The 16,046-nt window shown below is 39.9% G+C and overlaps 1 protein-coding gene across 1 annotated transcript in view; it reads left to right on the top strand.

Moving 5' to 3' along the window:
* The window catches only part of cntnap5a (contactin associated protein family member 5a), a 149,791-nt gene that overhangs the window by 46,938 nt on the left and 86,807 nt on the right, over positions 1 to 16,046 (top strand). Inside the window, exons 4-7 of the mRNA XM_014985252.2 lie at positions 3,752 to 3,899; positions 11,147 to 11,350; positions 13,771 to 13,955; positions 15,399 to 15,542. Coding sequence (XP_014840738.2) covers positions 3,752 to 3,899; positions 11,147 to 11,350; positions 13,771 to 13,955; positions 15,399 to 15,542 — 681 coding nt within the window. The remainder of the gene's footprint in view (positions 1 to 3,751; positions 3,900 to 11,146; positions 11,351 to 13,770; positions 13,956 to 15,398; positions 15,543 to 16,046) is intronic.

Raw genomic sequence — 16,046 nt, 5'->3', positions numbered from 1 at the left:
TTCAGGCAGTTCTTCTGCTGTATTGTGATAGCCTTTGTGGTCTAAATATGGTCCTAACTGGACAAGTAAGAAAGAATTGCCGAGATTGAAAAAAAACATGTATTTATATCAGTTTCAGATCAAAATTACCTTATTGATTCATTTGGAGGATTACAGCCCACATTTCTGTGGTAATAATGTTTATTTTATTGGTCTGATGTAACATCCTAATTCTAAACGTAGCTGGAAATGAAACCGTCAGAACGAGCAGAAATTAATACTTAAATATGTGTCTGTGTGTAAAAAGTCTATATACTGTTTCACTTAGCGACAGAGTAACTGGGTAGAATGGTTGGATGTTTTTGAAAAGAATAGTCTCTTGATGTGGGATTTATTTTCCCTCAATAAAGAAATGAGCCTAAATTGAGTTTTTTTTCCTATAGTAATTTATTTTCAGCACTCTCATGGTATTTTTGTTTATTTTATGGCTGTGTACACATCTTCACAGGGACGTATGTAAAGAGTGCTGCGGACATATTTCAAGTATTGCTATAACATTATATTTGCAAAACTGTGACTCTTCAGCAGCTCTTTTAGATGCTTTTTTTGTTGGATATTTATTGGTGGAAACAGAAGCAAAAGCGATTGACGGTAAAACATCGAGATACGAGGTTTTTAGTCTATTCAGTTTCGTAGAAGGATATTTGTGAAGGAACATTGTGGGACAGTTTCTTAGTTTTTAATGTTGGAGACGTTAATGATTCCAACTGCCACTCAGTGACTACCAAGATAAATTGCATCACTATTTTCAGGTATTTTTCCACATGTGGGTACACCTTAATGTTTATGATTGTTTTCACTTGATTTCATCAGGATTACTCTGGTTGGAAAATTGGATTTTTCTCAGTCTGTTAAAGTCTCTTCAACAATAAAAGCCTACACTTTGTTTTTTTTTCTTTCTCTTCTTCTGAAAGAGGATCTGTGTGATTTGTATGAAACTAGACCACTCCTCTGTGTAAAAAGACCTGCTGCGCAAATTGATATAAGTATAAATGATTCATTGTAGTGAAATTAAAAGATAATTTGTGCAGCAACTTATCTGAATACTAATTAAAACTAAGTCTGGTGTGACAGTTGTAATTCATTCTTATATATCACTATTTTTATGCACTGCAATTCTGAGACCAGTATTTCTGTGTGACCAGGGACGCTCTCTGCTTAGCTAAGTGTTATGAAACAGATACATGCTCATTACTGCTGTCATATATGACGTTGTATAAATTACAAAACTTCAGATGTTACAAAAAATGTTGTTCCTACTAGAACAGCACAGTACCTGGAATTGTAATTATAAACAGAACACCAGTGTGTGTAATATCACAACTACAAAAGCCTCAATGCAATACTCATATGCAGTGGTGGAGAAAGTACTCAAAAAAATGTACTCAAGTAAAAGTAAAAGTACCACATTAACATTTGTACTTAAGTAAAAGTAAAAAAGTACTGGCTTTTGAAAATACTTAAGTATTAAAAGTAAAAGTACTTGCTGAATGCATTACCTAATCCCTAATACAATATCATTAAGTGAACCAATCGTATTTAATTTTAATACATTAAAAAAGTACCTTTTTAATGAACAATGCCACAGATAAAGCATGTTTTTATTGTGTTTACTCTGTAACATAGTTTAGACTTAGATATGTGATTCTATGCATCATAATTTCAGGGAAGGAAACATCTTGTCTCCTAACATAACATGAACTTCATTTTTTTTTTTTTTTTTTGCCACTAGTGGCTTTTATTTTGAAAGAAATCCAACTGAAAGGTGGGGGATAACTTTTTTCTTCCAGGACAAAATACACACTGCTAGAAAGGACTGAGAGACATGGTCCCTCAGTGTTTTGACAGCATGCTGAAGAAACAACCACCTCTGTCCAACATCTGGACTGAATCTCATCATCCTTGTCAACCTCCATTGGACAACACAGGAGGCTCTTCCTGATAAATACAGTTATTAAGCGCCGGTGTCCTGCATGACTGTGAGTCCTGAATAACTGGCTCTTTAGAGGGTCTCTGCAGAGGATTCAGCCATTTGAATCACCTGTGAAGGAGTAAGAATACATGTAAAACCTTCAGGTTTACTCTGTATTTCCTTTGTCCTCGTGCTGTATGGTCATAGCACACCCAGCGGTCCAGAGATGCCCAACTGCAGCCCTCCAGGACCAGCGTCCAGCGACTTCTACACATGTCTCTGTTTTCAACACAACTGAATCGAATAATGAGGTCATTAGCAGGACTCTGTAGAATTTGACTACATGCTGAGGGGGCATTGCAGCCGATTGATTCGGGGGAGGGGGGCGGGGGCGGGGGGTTGGAGCTGCAGTGAGTCCTCACACAGAAAATCAGCCTCGTCCTTTTCCTGCCTCACAAAATTTCACTCATGATTTATTGCTAAGAATGCATCGTTTCCTTCAACTTTCCGTTTTACTCATCCTTACGGATGAATATTTGATCTGGAAATGCCTACTTTTCACTTTTAGTGGTTCAGTGCGAGCTTTTAAGTACCTAACAGCAGTTAAATGAAGTTAATGCTGGGACGGCAGCTGAGTGTAGCATCCACAGCAGACTGTTTTCATCAAAACAACCGACGTGGAGTTTCCAACCTTCACACTGAACATCTGAGCACGCTTTTTTTTGGCCTGCCTCATTTCCTTCAGGAACATTCCACAGCAGAGCTGGGGTAATGCACACACATTAACCACACAAGCAAAGCCCAGTGGCGTTAGCTAATCCCTCCTGTGCTGATGTGACTTATAGCGCGTGTTGTGATAATGCCAGCTCTTCCTGTTTTAAGACTCTGCCACCAGGCTCCACTCAGCCCATGGCTCAAAATGGTGAAAGCAGTGGCATAAATCAGCGACAGCACTCTGCTGCCGCGTTGATTATCCAGTAAGAAGCTGGGTCCTGCTCCATTTAATGATGCCTCTGCTCCACAGCGCTCCACGAGCGTCCCACGGTCATTCCAGCTCCTTCCCTTTGTGTTCTCTTGGTGCCAAAAGCAAGCTGAATGATTTTTCCTGTCTGACTGTGTTGAACTATTCTTAAAAGCCTGGAGCCTCTCTGTCAACGATCTATCATCTTGGTTCTTTCTCGTGCTTATTGATTTGATGTGTCACCTGCCCAGAAATCGGTTATGGTGGAGCTGGTAATCAGTCATTTTAGAGGAGAGGCTGTTTGTCTCCGTTTCAGCCTCCATCTTTCACTGTGTTTCACTGTTTATGTCCTCTGGCGTTATCTGGTGCAGACTGGAAGTCAGCGAGGGGTGGAAAAAAAGCAAAAGAAGAATGACATCTCATAGTTGTACTCAGAGGTCTTTGCTTTTAGCTCTGCAGGGAGAAAAACACAATATGAGAGCCCTTATTTTGCCTCGGGCTGCCTCAGTGGTCATTTCTCCTCCACCTCTCGCGGTGCTGTTAGAACGAATATTCTCACATTTCTCCAGCACACCATCCTTCTTATCACTTTCCATCAAATAGTTTATTCAAGAAGCAGACATTGGCCTTGCCTTGGTCCTGTCATAATTATGTTTTATCTTTTGTTTTTTTGTTTTGGCTGGAGAAGGATTTAGATTTTCATGCTGCTTCTGTTTATGGTGCTCAGGAGATGCTCATTTCTTCACCCTCCTGAGACTTTTACTGCGCTCACCAGATCCAAGTAGACCATTGGTGGCTTGTTCTCTATTAACTCTTCTCTGTCCTCCCTCTTCCTGCAGAGGTTTGACGGGAATGTGAACTCGGAGACGGTTGTCCAGAACAAGCTGTCCCACCCGGTGAAGACGCGTTTCCTGCGCTTTGTCCCTCTTGACTGGAACCCCAGCGGGTGGATGGGCCTGAGAGTGGAGGTGTTCGGATGTTCCTACAGTGAGTACCCGACCCCCCGTGGCTCAGCCTGTTCTCTGAAAGCACTCAGCGCCGTGGAGCTTCCCGCTCCTGCTTAGGCCGTTTACCCCTGATGGATTGTAATGAAGAACATTTTCTCACCTCTTGCTTTTAAAAAGGCTTGATTCTGTAGAAGAGGAGATTTTTTTTAATTTTATTTCACTAAGGCTCACCACATCAACCTCAGGCAAGCACTGGGACATTTTTAAAGCGACCACCCAGATAGCACAGTATGAGTGAAACAACGTCAGGCAGAAATATTGAATCTACGTTGAAGCCTGACATAGAAACAAAATTGAAAGTGGTCGGCGACTTGCATGTTGAATCAACGTTAGGGTTTCAACCATAGCTGATGGTTGAATCAACGTTGATTCAACCATCATCTGATTGTGGATCTACATGCACATATGGGTTGATTTGGCTAATTAATCAATGTTGATTCATGTACATTTTTTGGTCTGAAAGGTCTACATCATATCATGTGATTAAAAGTTTCTTCATTGGTGTTAAATACACAATTTTATTGGCAGATGATGGGTATTATGTCATTCATAATTATCTTAAATTAACATTTTTCCAGAAATGTGTGTACACACGCCTAAAAATGACAGCATGGCATGAATATAACATTTTATTTAAGAAAACAGGGACAAAGCTGTAAACACATTTGACTCCTGTTTGACTGTCAGAACAACAGCCTACTCTCCGTGGATGAACAGCATCAATGAGGTTAAGCCTTGTAGTGTATGAACCAGGTTTGACTCTGGTTGGCATCACTTTGGTTCTCTACTATCAGCTTTGGCTCAAACTGCTGAGCAGCAGCTGAAAAACACAAAAAATAAGAGAGAGGAAGGCACTGGTTAGAAAGATGATAAACCTTAGAAAAGTTCTGAAAGACACTGAAATATTAAACAGTGTACTGGTTATAGGACTGAAAACAAACACAAACCGTACGGTTCCCCATTTACACTCACAGGCAAATTAATAAGGTCACGCTAATGAATATCCATCAATGTTTATCTTAATGTTAGTTGACATATAGAACTACATTTGCACCATAGTGTAGCTTTTATGATGCTGCATGTTAAAATGAGGGAATCAATATTCAGAATAAATGACTTTTTATCAGAAGACCCAAAGATAAAACTCAGGGAGGATCAGGGTTGATTTAACTCACAGGTGATTTGGAAAAATGATTTACAATATATACAGGATAAACTTCCATCAAATAACTGGATCAGTCTTCCATTAACCACAAACTTTTCCAAATAAGTTGATTAAATTCATTCAAAAACGTCCACATACTGATAAAGATCGCACACAAGCAGTTCAGTTTAACCAGTTACCAATCCAAGAATCAAACGACTGAATCAGTCATTAGCAGGTTTAGATCAGTGTCTCTTCAATTCAGAAGCTGATAGTGAGTTTTCCATAATGATTTTCCATAATTTAACTTGTGCAAATAATGTACAGTGTTTTTTGTCACCAACTCTGTGTGTAACATGTTTCGTGTCCTGAGGAGCGATCAGAAACGGCAGAGAACAGATTTGAGGCGAGGCAGGCAGTTCTCCTGCCTCATGGCAGGGGGCGCTCATGATCCCAGACATTGGTTTTGTGACTCCATGACTGCAGAGTAAGAGGCAGTGACAGCGAGCTAGTCATACAGTAAATAAGTCAAGTGCAGACATATATTTGTTGTTTTCTCCTCTCTTCCGACGTCAACCTGGATGACGACATTTCTACCCTTAAACAGTTTTCTAAAGCAGATTTTGAATAGAAGCAGGAAATAATAACTAAAGGAAGACACTGGACTTCTTTTTCCTGTCTGCTCCTGGGTCTGATTTCATAACAATTTATGCCTTCATTACACTCCTCTGAGTTTATTTTCAGATGAAAAAAATATATATACTCAAACTAAAACAGCAAATATGGGTTTATAGAGCATTAAGTTCACTGCTGGTTTTTAAAATATTTTTGAAAACTGAGAGCAGGAGCAGAACAGGAATAAACATGCCATGCATTCTAGTAAAACAGTCATTTCACCCTTGTAAAACACAACTGCAAAAGAGTCAAAATGAAAATAACATTGTCTGAGTATTAGTAAGGCTGTACATTAGTGATTCACTAAACTCTGACGTTGAATCAAAAATGAAATCTAACCTGCTTTACATTTAGAATTTTTTTTCCTACCTGATTTATTTCCATAAGTTAAAACACTGAACAGACCTTCGCTAAGGTATAGAATCAGGTGTTGACAGATAAACTCTGGGTTGTTGTTGACACTACATGCATCTTGCATTGTTTAGTACTGTGTACTTATCAGTGGCGTTGTTATATGCGTGTTTCACCTTCCTAAAATAATGGCCTAAGTCATTTTTTTGGTGAAAATTTCTCCTTTATCTTGCCTAAATCATTGCTTGTCAATAAAAAAGAGGGTGATTTTGTTTGCGCCAAAATCAGTTTTGGCAGAAAACGACCTGGGTAATCATTTTAGGAAAGTGGAGACAATGTTTGTTGCTCTGGTTTCTTTGTTTTTTTGTCTCTTTCTGCTGCTATAGAAGCAGATTCCTAGTGTGTTTTCTCTCTTTCTCCATCTCCTCAATTCTTACAGCTTCCTTGGGTTTTTCTCTTTTTCCCTTTCTTTTCTGCCTTTTTGTTCGTTGCTTTGAAGCAAATCCAAAGCAAATTTCCAGCATTATAGCGAAATGACCCACTTTAGAAAGTGACTTTGTAAGTGCCATACAACAATTCTGACACGCTACACAGAACGCACTAAAAATACAACGTATAACTTAATTTGAGAGAGTTTTCAAGCCTTTACTGTAAATAATTATTATGATTTTCTGCTTACAGCTAATGGAAACATATTTAGGGTTAGAATATTGCACCAGAGAAATTACAAAAATAAAAAAAATGAAATACATAAATGTGGATTTAATGAAAAGTATGTTCAGTATCTGCTTAAAAGTTATTTTAAAAAGACTCTTTAAATTTGAACAAGCCTCACCAGAACACATTTTAATTCATTGGATATGACTGAATTGTGGTGGTTATCTTCAGACGGTCCGCCATGTTTTAGTGTTTTAGGGCAAGAATATCAAAGCCTTTCCATTTTCATACAGCCATCTCTGTCCATATAACATCAGTATCAGCAACAGAACCTTCGTAGTCCAATTAACTTCATGAGGATAGTGTACTAATCCCAAGCTTGATGTCTTGTAGACATTTTCTCATCCCTAACTTTGGGTTTTTAGTGCTGCTGGAGGCCATTCGTCAGATCTATCCAGAACACTTTTATATCGGCTGGGATTTGCTTCCGCTGGTTTAAGACGCTCACAGTGTGAGGAAAACCCTGTTTATTTGCATTTACACAAACATTTTAAGGCAGTAATTTGCAAATGATCTGACTATGCATTCACATTAAACATAAAATCAACAATTGTTCCTGCTGCGGCTAAATCGAATTATTCTGCATTGCATTACCTGGAACATTTATTTAGCGTTGTTGTATTTTGAATTCTCACTGCAGATCTGCGTTTAAACTGCAGATGTTGCTATGAAGGAAAGCTGCCTTTTGTTTAACAAGGAAGCACATTTCTCATGAATAATTTTAACTACAAGTCATGGCCTTAAAAACGGGGTCGATTTAACCCAATGTTTCCTTTGACTGTTTTTTTTTTTTTTTTCTTTAGAGGTGGTGGAGAAATCTGAAGACCATCTATCATTTTGAAGGATTACAAATTCACACTGTTTACCACTTTGTAGACATGCAGACATTTTCAAATGTATGCCACTTCAGGTCACAGACCAGTGCAGCTGAACCACTGGTTCCCATTCTGCTGAATCTAGAATGCAGCCTCTGCAGCAATGAGACATTTGATCATGCACAAGTGGATGCACAGTTCAGGTCCAGGAAGGACCAGGAGGAGGCTGTGGGCCACAGCAGGTGAACCGTTCACAGTGGGAGTTTAATCTAAGTGTTTGTGTGCTGTTACTGAGGCCACAGTCAGTGTTTTCTGTCACTGCAGAGAACAACGTTTCTTGTGTTGGATGTGTGATAGCACAGTGCGGACTTTTTTGGAACTGAATGGTAATTAAACTGAGTCAAATTTAAATATCACAGAATATGTCAGTTTTATTTAAAAAAAATTGACGGATAAAAACGGCCATATGACTGGATTTTATTTATTTATTTTTTTTACTCCTTCACTCGAATTAGCAAACAATAAAGTCCAGCTTAACCTCTGCCTCAGTGTTACACTGCTGTCACACAGATTATTTCCATAGTGAACATTTAAAAAAGATTTTTTTTCATAGGTGCAATCCAGGAAATGAGGGATTTGATCTAGCACATCGAGTCTTAGACAAATACTTAAATATTTAAAGTGTGTGTGCCTCTGTTGATGCATTCATATAAATAGTCTGTGCACAATGAGAACTACTATGCTGCATCATTTCTGTTTTGTTTAATTTGTGTTTCCAAATGAAAGTATTAACTGACTGCAGGGACGATATTTCAACGCCTCTTAAATAGTCAGATAATTATTTGTTTTTTAAATCATTTATGTTTTGTGTGGTCAGATTACTCTCATCAGAATTAATCAGGCAGTAAGGCAGGTCTTCGGTTTCTCTTTCCTTTTTCAGCCTCTGGCCTAAAGTGGGTAAACATTTTGGACAGGAAACCTTGACGTTATGTAACGTTGTCGTCGGGTCATTGCTGTGGTGCTTCTGCAGCGACGGCGCGTGAGTGCTGCAGTGCTGATGTTGGCCCATCTGGTGGTCAAACACATCAGACTTCCTCAAAGCAATGGGATTTAAAAGCTGTTGTGCAGTCATGTGACAGAGGAGTTACTTATAGATGTCTTGACTGATGTAACATTTTGCAAAGAAAACATTTAATTGGTAACTACATGAAATCATGCCATCGCATTCCTTAATACTGCTCTTCCTGTCTGGTGAACATCTCCATCGACCTTTTCTTGGGGAAAACGACTCACTTTGTGACATTCGGCTTGAACCGTCTCATGGGAACACACCGTAAAACTGCTGCCGATGTAAACAGTAAGATCCCACTGTGATCTCTGTAATGTCTCTTTATCATATCTTCACCTGCTTTCACACTATGTTGTGCATACCTGACGCGTTAAAGACATAAAAGCCACAAATGGGAGCTTCATGCACTTGCGACCCTCAGTGAGTTGATGAATGTAATTTGAAACTGTTACACTCTCCAGAGGAGCCACACAGGAAGAAGAAGCAGCAGCAGCAGCAGCACGGTACAGTAGCAGCGGCATGCTGCTCCTGGAAGCAAATATGCAAATTGCTGCTTTTCTTGTGCACCAGCCTGTCTCCTGACTCATGCCCAGACAGAGCACTGAACACTGAAAGCAATCTGTGCATGTGTTTAGAAGTGCTCGGCATGCCGCTTCCATGTCTTGCCCTTTGTGCTTTGCCTTACAAAACTACTTTTAAATGGAAAAAAAAAAGTTACTGTAATTCTTTAAAAATATGATGGGTAGCACTCATTTGTCCTATTGTTTGTTTTGCATTGGTAAAGCATTAACCAAGATAACCCTGAACCTCTGACTGTAATGAAGCAAAAAGCGGTCTTCTGTGGCTGTGCACATTGATAAAGGCCAAGCGTACTTCCATTTATATTCTGAGCAGTCCTCAATAAGACATTTAATGGGGATTTACTGGCACACCTCTCCCACGCATTGTGAGGCGGCACTAACTAGATGAGCCAGAGAATTACTGCACTGTGGAACAGTGTCGGAACACACCACAGTGAGCAGTTTTATGATAGCCAAGCGCCACATGGTGCGGCACAGCAGCGTTGAGGCAGACGGTTACTCTCTTGAGTGCAATTTTTGTCTGCGTGTCTTTCAGTGCTGCTGTTCCGAGCTGAGTTTTTCCTCTGCTTTAGCCTCGCTGTGAGAGAATGGCATGTCCCGTGGTTCATAAAGACAATAAACCAAGTTCAAGTTTGATAAGCTGCTGCCCTCTTGTTCGACTTCACTTTAATACATCGATCTGCTTCCGCACGCAAACCCGTCACGATTTTCTCACTCTGTGTTTTTATCCAAAAAAAACATCACCTTGTCACTCCTGCTCATCGGAAAGGTGAAACAAGAACGTGGATCGTGCATATTTTTACAGTTGAGGGATTTTAAGTGGTAGAAAAAAAACAAAAACAAAAAACAAAAAAAACGTTTCATACAAAAAAAAAAAAAAAAAACAGCGGCACAGTTATGTGTATGAGAAATGATAGACCTGTGCAGACTCTGCAATTACTATGACTTATGAAAGCTGAAAAATGGTATAAATAATTAACTATAGTTTCTTTCCATGATTAATATAAAAGGCCTGGAACTTAAATGGAGTCAGAGAACCGGCTGCAGAGCGGAGCTTCATCAAAGGCATTTTACAATTTAAAGGTATGAATACTGTCACTGCAGAACTTCAATCCATAAAAGCGGCATGTTGCACACTTTTGTAAAGGTTTTATTGGCTCTAGTGGCATTTATTTGATAGCGAATTGACAGGAAGGTGGGTAACGAGAGAGTCACCAGGCCGGGAATCGAACCCGAGACAGCCGCGTCGAAGACTACGCCCTCCATACCTGGGTTGTGCTTAACCTTCAGGCCTGGGTGCTTGAAGGTGGAAGAGTCTCTTTGGACTGCTCTGCGCTGAACCCCACAAATGTGGCTTGTATAGAAAAGTGGCAAAAAACAAACAAACAAACAAACAAACAGTTCTTTCTGAAAGAAAACCATAAGAACTTCTGTTTGCATTTTGCAAGAAACCATGAAGGGAGCGCATGGCAAAAAGGTGAAACAAGTCAGATGAGAATAAACAGTGAAGTGCAAAGCTAGCAGGCGGTGATCGCTTGTTAACTTGAGTCTCCGTGTGCATCCAAATGTAGATGTGCCAGAAAAGTTGTTTCACAGAGCAAACAGCATCTCTCCTCTCTGATGCATACATTAAAAAGACAAAACATGTCTGTATTTACCTAATTATGTACATCGCAGCCTAAGCATAGTAATTCACAGATGTAGGTAACATGGTGTTTGCAACAAGAAAGGGAAAATAATTAGAATACCAATAAAATAAACATTTCTGATTTGCAGTCCTGGTTGTAGAATACTCCAGTTTTGTTCTAACCTTAACCCTTTTCTTCTAGCTAGCAGAGCACACACCCCTTCACACCGGCTCTGATTTTTCCACAGAATCGTATGTGGCCGATTTTGATGGCAGAAGCTCTCTGCTGTATCGGTTCAACCAGAAGTCCATGTCAACAGTGAAGGATGTTATTTCTCTGCGCTTTAAGAGCCACCAGGCTGAGGGGGTCTTACTGCACGGAGAGGGGCAGAGAGGAGACTACATCACCCTGGAGCTGCACCGAGGAAGACTGGACCTCTATCTCAACTTAGGTGAACTACGCCTTCCTGATATCGGCCCTGAAAAATCGCTTGCTTTCTTTCCTGTTTTGCATCCTTGTGGTGACTGTGGGAATCATTCCCTGAGATCGAGCTGGAGATTAGAAGTGACTGAGAGAATATGAGAGATTTATTTTCCTGGATGCCTCAGTGATTGAGTTGATGCTTTTTTTTTTTTTTTTTTTTCCAGTGTTTACTCAACATTTAGAAGACCCAAAACATTCATTCAAGGACAGGAATGCAGAGATAAATTGTACTTTATTTTCCTTAAAATCGTCCGAGGGATTAAGAAATAAGGTAACACTTTATTTGACGGGTTGTGAATAAGACTCATGATCCGACATACATTTGTCACGAAAGTGTTACTGATTCAACTTTAGCTTTAATAACATAAAGCTACATAACTTTTTAAAGTTTAATCAATAATACTTTTATAGCAAATTCATGTCAGCTCATGATTTCTTGGTTAATGTCAAGTTGTCATAACAAAGACATTTGGAATAATGTCAACTTTGTATTAAAAGTGTCATAATTTACCAAATGACACTTTATGACAACAGTCATAAATATTCATGAAGGCTTATTCATGTTCATGACAGGTGTTATGTCATGTTTATGAAAGTGTCATGACAGTCTTATTCACAACTCGTCAAATAAAGTGTTACCGAAAATAAAACTGTATAACAGCAAAGGACTGTTTAGTTGAATAACTCTCAAACGCTGTGAAAGCACACCCTGGAAAATTGTATGTATTGTAAATTTAAACGTTCAGCGTTTCTTGTCAGTGACAACTTCTCAATAATTTCATAAAGTGAAACTCATATAGATTCATTAGAAGTAGAGTCCTTTTTTTTTTTTTAGATAATGAAAACCTCAAAGTCAGTGTCTCAGAAAATTTGAATTTTGCCAAAAAGCTATAGCCAAAGGCACCAACAGTTGGTTCCAGTGAACATGGTGTTACTGTACTTGATTGGCCAGCAGTCTGGCCTGACCTTTAACCCCATACAGGAATATGTGGATTCTCAAGAGAAAGATGAGAGACAGTGAAGGCAGCCATCAAAACAACCTGGGCTTTAACTACGCCTCAGCATGTGAGCAGTGCAGTAACTTTGCATTGCAGTAATTCATGCAAAAGGAGCCCCAACCAAGTATTGAGTGCATAGAAATGAACTGACTTTCCAGAAGTTTGACATTACTGCTTAAAAGTTCATGTCTTTATTACCTTGTGTGATATTCTGGCTCAAAAATACAAGAAAGGGTTGAAATATTTTGCTTTTTATGTGACGAATATATAAAAGATACGAGTTTCACTTTCTGAAATGGGTGACAATAAAAACAACTTTTTCTGACGATATTACATTTTTCTGTAAGCTGTTTCTGTAGGTATATAATGCAACCGGGATGAATCTAGATGGAAAACAAAAAGAACAAGAAAAACAGTTGTAGCTTTAGCAGGTTAATAAGATTGGATTCAAAATAACCATCAGTTGGTATAAATCGGTTTACGCAACATTATTCAATTCACACAAGTATGCAATAAAGGCCAAAATTATTCATACACCTGGCAAACAACAATCAAGCTTGTTTCTGATGAGAAGCAGGACAGGCATCTGTCCAAGATAATATAACAAAAACATAACAATATTGTTCCTTTACATTCTATAAAATGTTCATTTACATCCTGCTAAATGTAAATAAACGGTGAAAGTAAATGCCTTCATTTGCATTACAGCAGTTTTTGCACGTTTCCCATTGGTGTTTAAAATGTTCAGCTGGTAATGAACTCCGATTGTCTGAGGTTGGAATGCCTCCCTGCCATCACCATAATCTTTAGTTTATGGGGTGGATTTATTTATTTTTTTTAACAGTGAGGAAGACATGCTAGTACAAAACTGATGAAAAATTCAGATAAAAAAAAAATGGATGTTGAGTACAGTGTGGAGATTTGGGTTGTTACTCGCTTTAGGTAATTTGGCAGCCATACTGCAAGCTAAATATGATTTATTGTGTAGAATATGTGAAATATAGTGCATATACTTTACTCCATTACATTTACCATACATGTTATATTTAGTATAGCTGACTAATAGTACACAGAACTAAATGGACTGTGTATAAGTTCAACTCTATGAATTGTATTAAGTATAACATGCTGGGTAATCAGGATTTAGAAAGCATTCAGCCCCTCCTGCAGCTTTTGGATTGACCGTAGTAATCGTTTTTATTTCACAGTGCGCGATCTTAATTATGTAGATTGAATGACAGGGTTTCTTTATTGCGTTAGCAGAATGGCTCGTGGTATGTTTGCTGATCTTTTCTCCGTTGCTTAACTTTGAGAGGAGTTCTGCGTAAGTCGAAGCTGCTTCCCCACCAGACCCACCGAGCTCCCGCCGCTGTCGCCCTTTTGTGTGCAGATGATAGCAGGTCGAGGTTCAGCAGCCGCCGTGTTCCGGTTACTGTGGGCAGCCTGCTGGACGACCAGCACTGGCACTCTGCTCAGATCGAGCGCTTCAACAGGCAGGTCAACCTCACCGTAGACGCCCACACGCAGCACTTCCAAACCAAAGGCGAAGGACAGTCTCTGGAGGTGGACTACGAGGTGAGTTCTCAGCCAGATTGAATAACCTGACGAGAAGATGGAACAGCTGTGTAAATATTTCTCCGCAGAGGCGCAGGCGACCTTATCACGAGCACAGACTGATGAGCAGCATTAGGGCGAGCCTTGCGGCATTGCGGCAAACAAAAGTGTGCTCCGTGGAACTGCTGGAAGCGCTCCTTTAAATGTAAAATTAGAAAAAAAAAAGACATTTTGCTGCTATCGAACAACTCTGCGAGCCTCCAAAGACTTTCCCATTGTATTTCGACCTTGTAAACAGAAGCTGTTTTGTTTCAGAGCTCGAAGCCGCTGTCTGCCTCTGTCGTCTTGTCAGTACAGGCTGCACATCTGTGTTGGGAACAACAAACGCTAACCTTCAGACTACCGGTTGCCGTCGCCATGTCGAGTGAGATCTGAAGACAAAAGCAGTAGCAAGAATTCAAAGTTTGCCACGTCAAAGTAAAGAGTGTGAACAACAGCTTGATCAGAGAATAAACAGGAACATTAGAGCTGTCAAACCCACTGAAAAAAACTCCAGGCAACTATGGGGAAAAAAACAAAATCATACAAAAGATAAAAGGTGCAATAATTCTGTTCAGTAACACAATCACTTATTTATAACAAGCAAACTGTGAACAAGGACTTTGGAACAGGCCTTCTGCAACTTTTTTTTCTTTTCCCCAAGATAATAAAAATTGGAATGTAAGACCTTCACTAATGATGACAGATAACTTCCATAATTAACTTATATTTAACTGCTTAATGGTAGATGAGAGCTACACATAGATTAGTGCGATCATTCTGGTGATTTTCCAACTCTGACAAATGATCAAAGTTCTTTTTTGAACACGTTTCTTTAAAAAAATAAAATAAAATCGTCCGTTTCTCTGGTTGACCTGAACTGATCCGCTCCCAGTCTGCCAGTTCACACAAACAAACTCCACTGAGGGAACGGGGTGTGTGGCACTGGTGCAACAAGCAGAGGGGTTCCTTTCACCGCTCTGGCTCAGAAATGATGTGGGATCATACCCAATGTGTGAAAGCATGTATTCTGTCTGTAGCTTGACTCAGCTGATGCACACTGAACCATGAAATCAGGTTCAGAGCGGCGGTACACAGCACACCTTCAGACGCCGTGGTGAGAGGTGATGTTTTCTCACATCACCTCTCACTTGCTGAATAACTGGCTCGGTTGTTCAAGCACAACCTGTTAAGAATGTGTGTGTGTGTGTGTGCGTGTGCGTGTGTGCGTGTGTGTGTGTGTGTGTGTGTGTGTGGCGCTCAGGCGACACTCGTGTCACCTGAGCGCCACACACACACACACACACGCACGCACTGTGGAGCAGAAAGAGTTTCGTTTCAGCTCATTTTTGCTCTAAAAGTGGCGCCTGTGAGCAGCCTGGTTTGCTCTTGTGACGTAACCAACCTGCTGTTCTCCGTCTTCAGCTGAGCTTCGGAGGCATCCCTCTGCCTGGGAAACCTGGCACCTTCCTCAGGAAGAACTTCCATGGCTGCATAGAGAACCTCTACTACAACGGGATCAACATCATAGACCTGGCCAAGAGGCGCAAACCACAGATACACAGCGTGGTGAGCTACACTTTAGTTTTCTCATGTGTTACACTATCATACGCTCTCTTTGAAGAGTTTCCCCCGTTTTGAAGTCTTGCAGCAGAACTCAAGATCTGTAGCCAAAATCAGACCAATTTATGGAGCTGCTTTTGACTTTGTTGGTGATCAGATATCAGTCTCTAGGTTAAGTTCTTTATAAATAATGTTTTTGAGCTCACTGTGAATTTTATCTCTGATTGTTGCTTCTCTTCAAAGAACTCGTAAATGCCTTTAAAAAGTCAGAAATGTGAAATATCACTTTGACATGCACGGCTTATCTTGCAGCGCAGTTTTCAAGGATGGAAAACTGATGGTATGATATGAGAGAGGGAGAGAGAGAGGAGACGAGAGAGAGAAAGAGAGAGAGCGAGCGAATGAGATCATGTGTAGGCGAGAGGCAGAGAGTGGGCGATTTTACTGGAGGAAAAAAAAAAATCTGTTAACGATTTATTTTGGTAATCATATATAGCACTCCAGTATGAT

The sequence above is a fragment of the Poecilia mexicana genome, unplaced genomic scaffold (genome assembly GCF_051168715.1).
Source record: "Poecilia mexicana isolate PSO_F unplaced genomic scaffold, ASM5116871v1 scaffold_2, whole genome shotgun sequence".
Taxonomy (NCBI): domain Eukaryota; kingdom Metazoa; phylum Chordata; class Actinopteri; order Cyprinodontiformes; family Poeciliidae; genus Poecilia; species Poecilia mexicana.
This window is presented reverse-complemented; position numbering and strand designations above follow the sequence as displayed.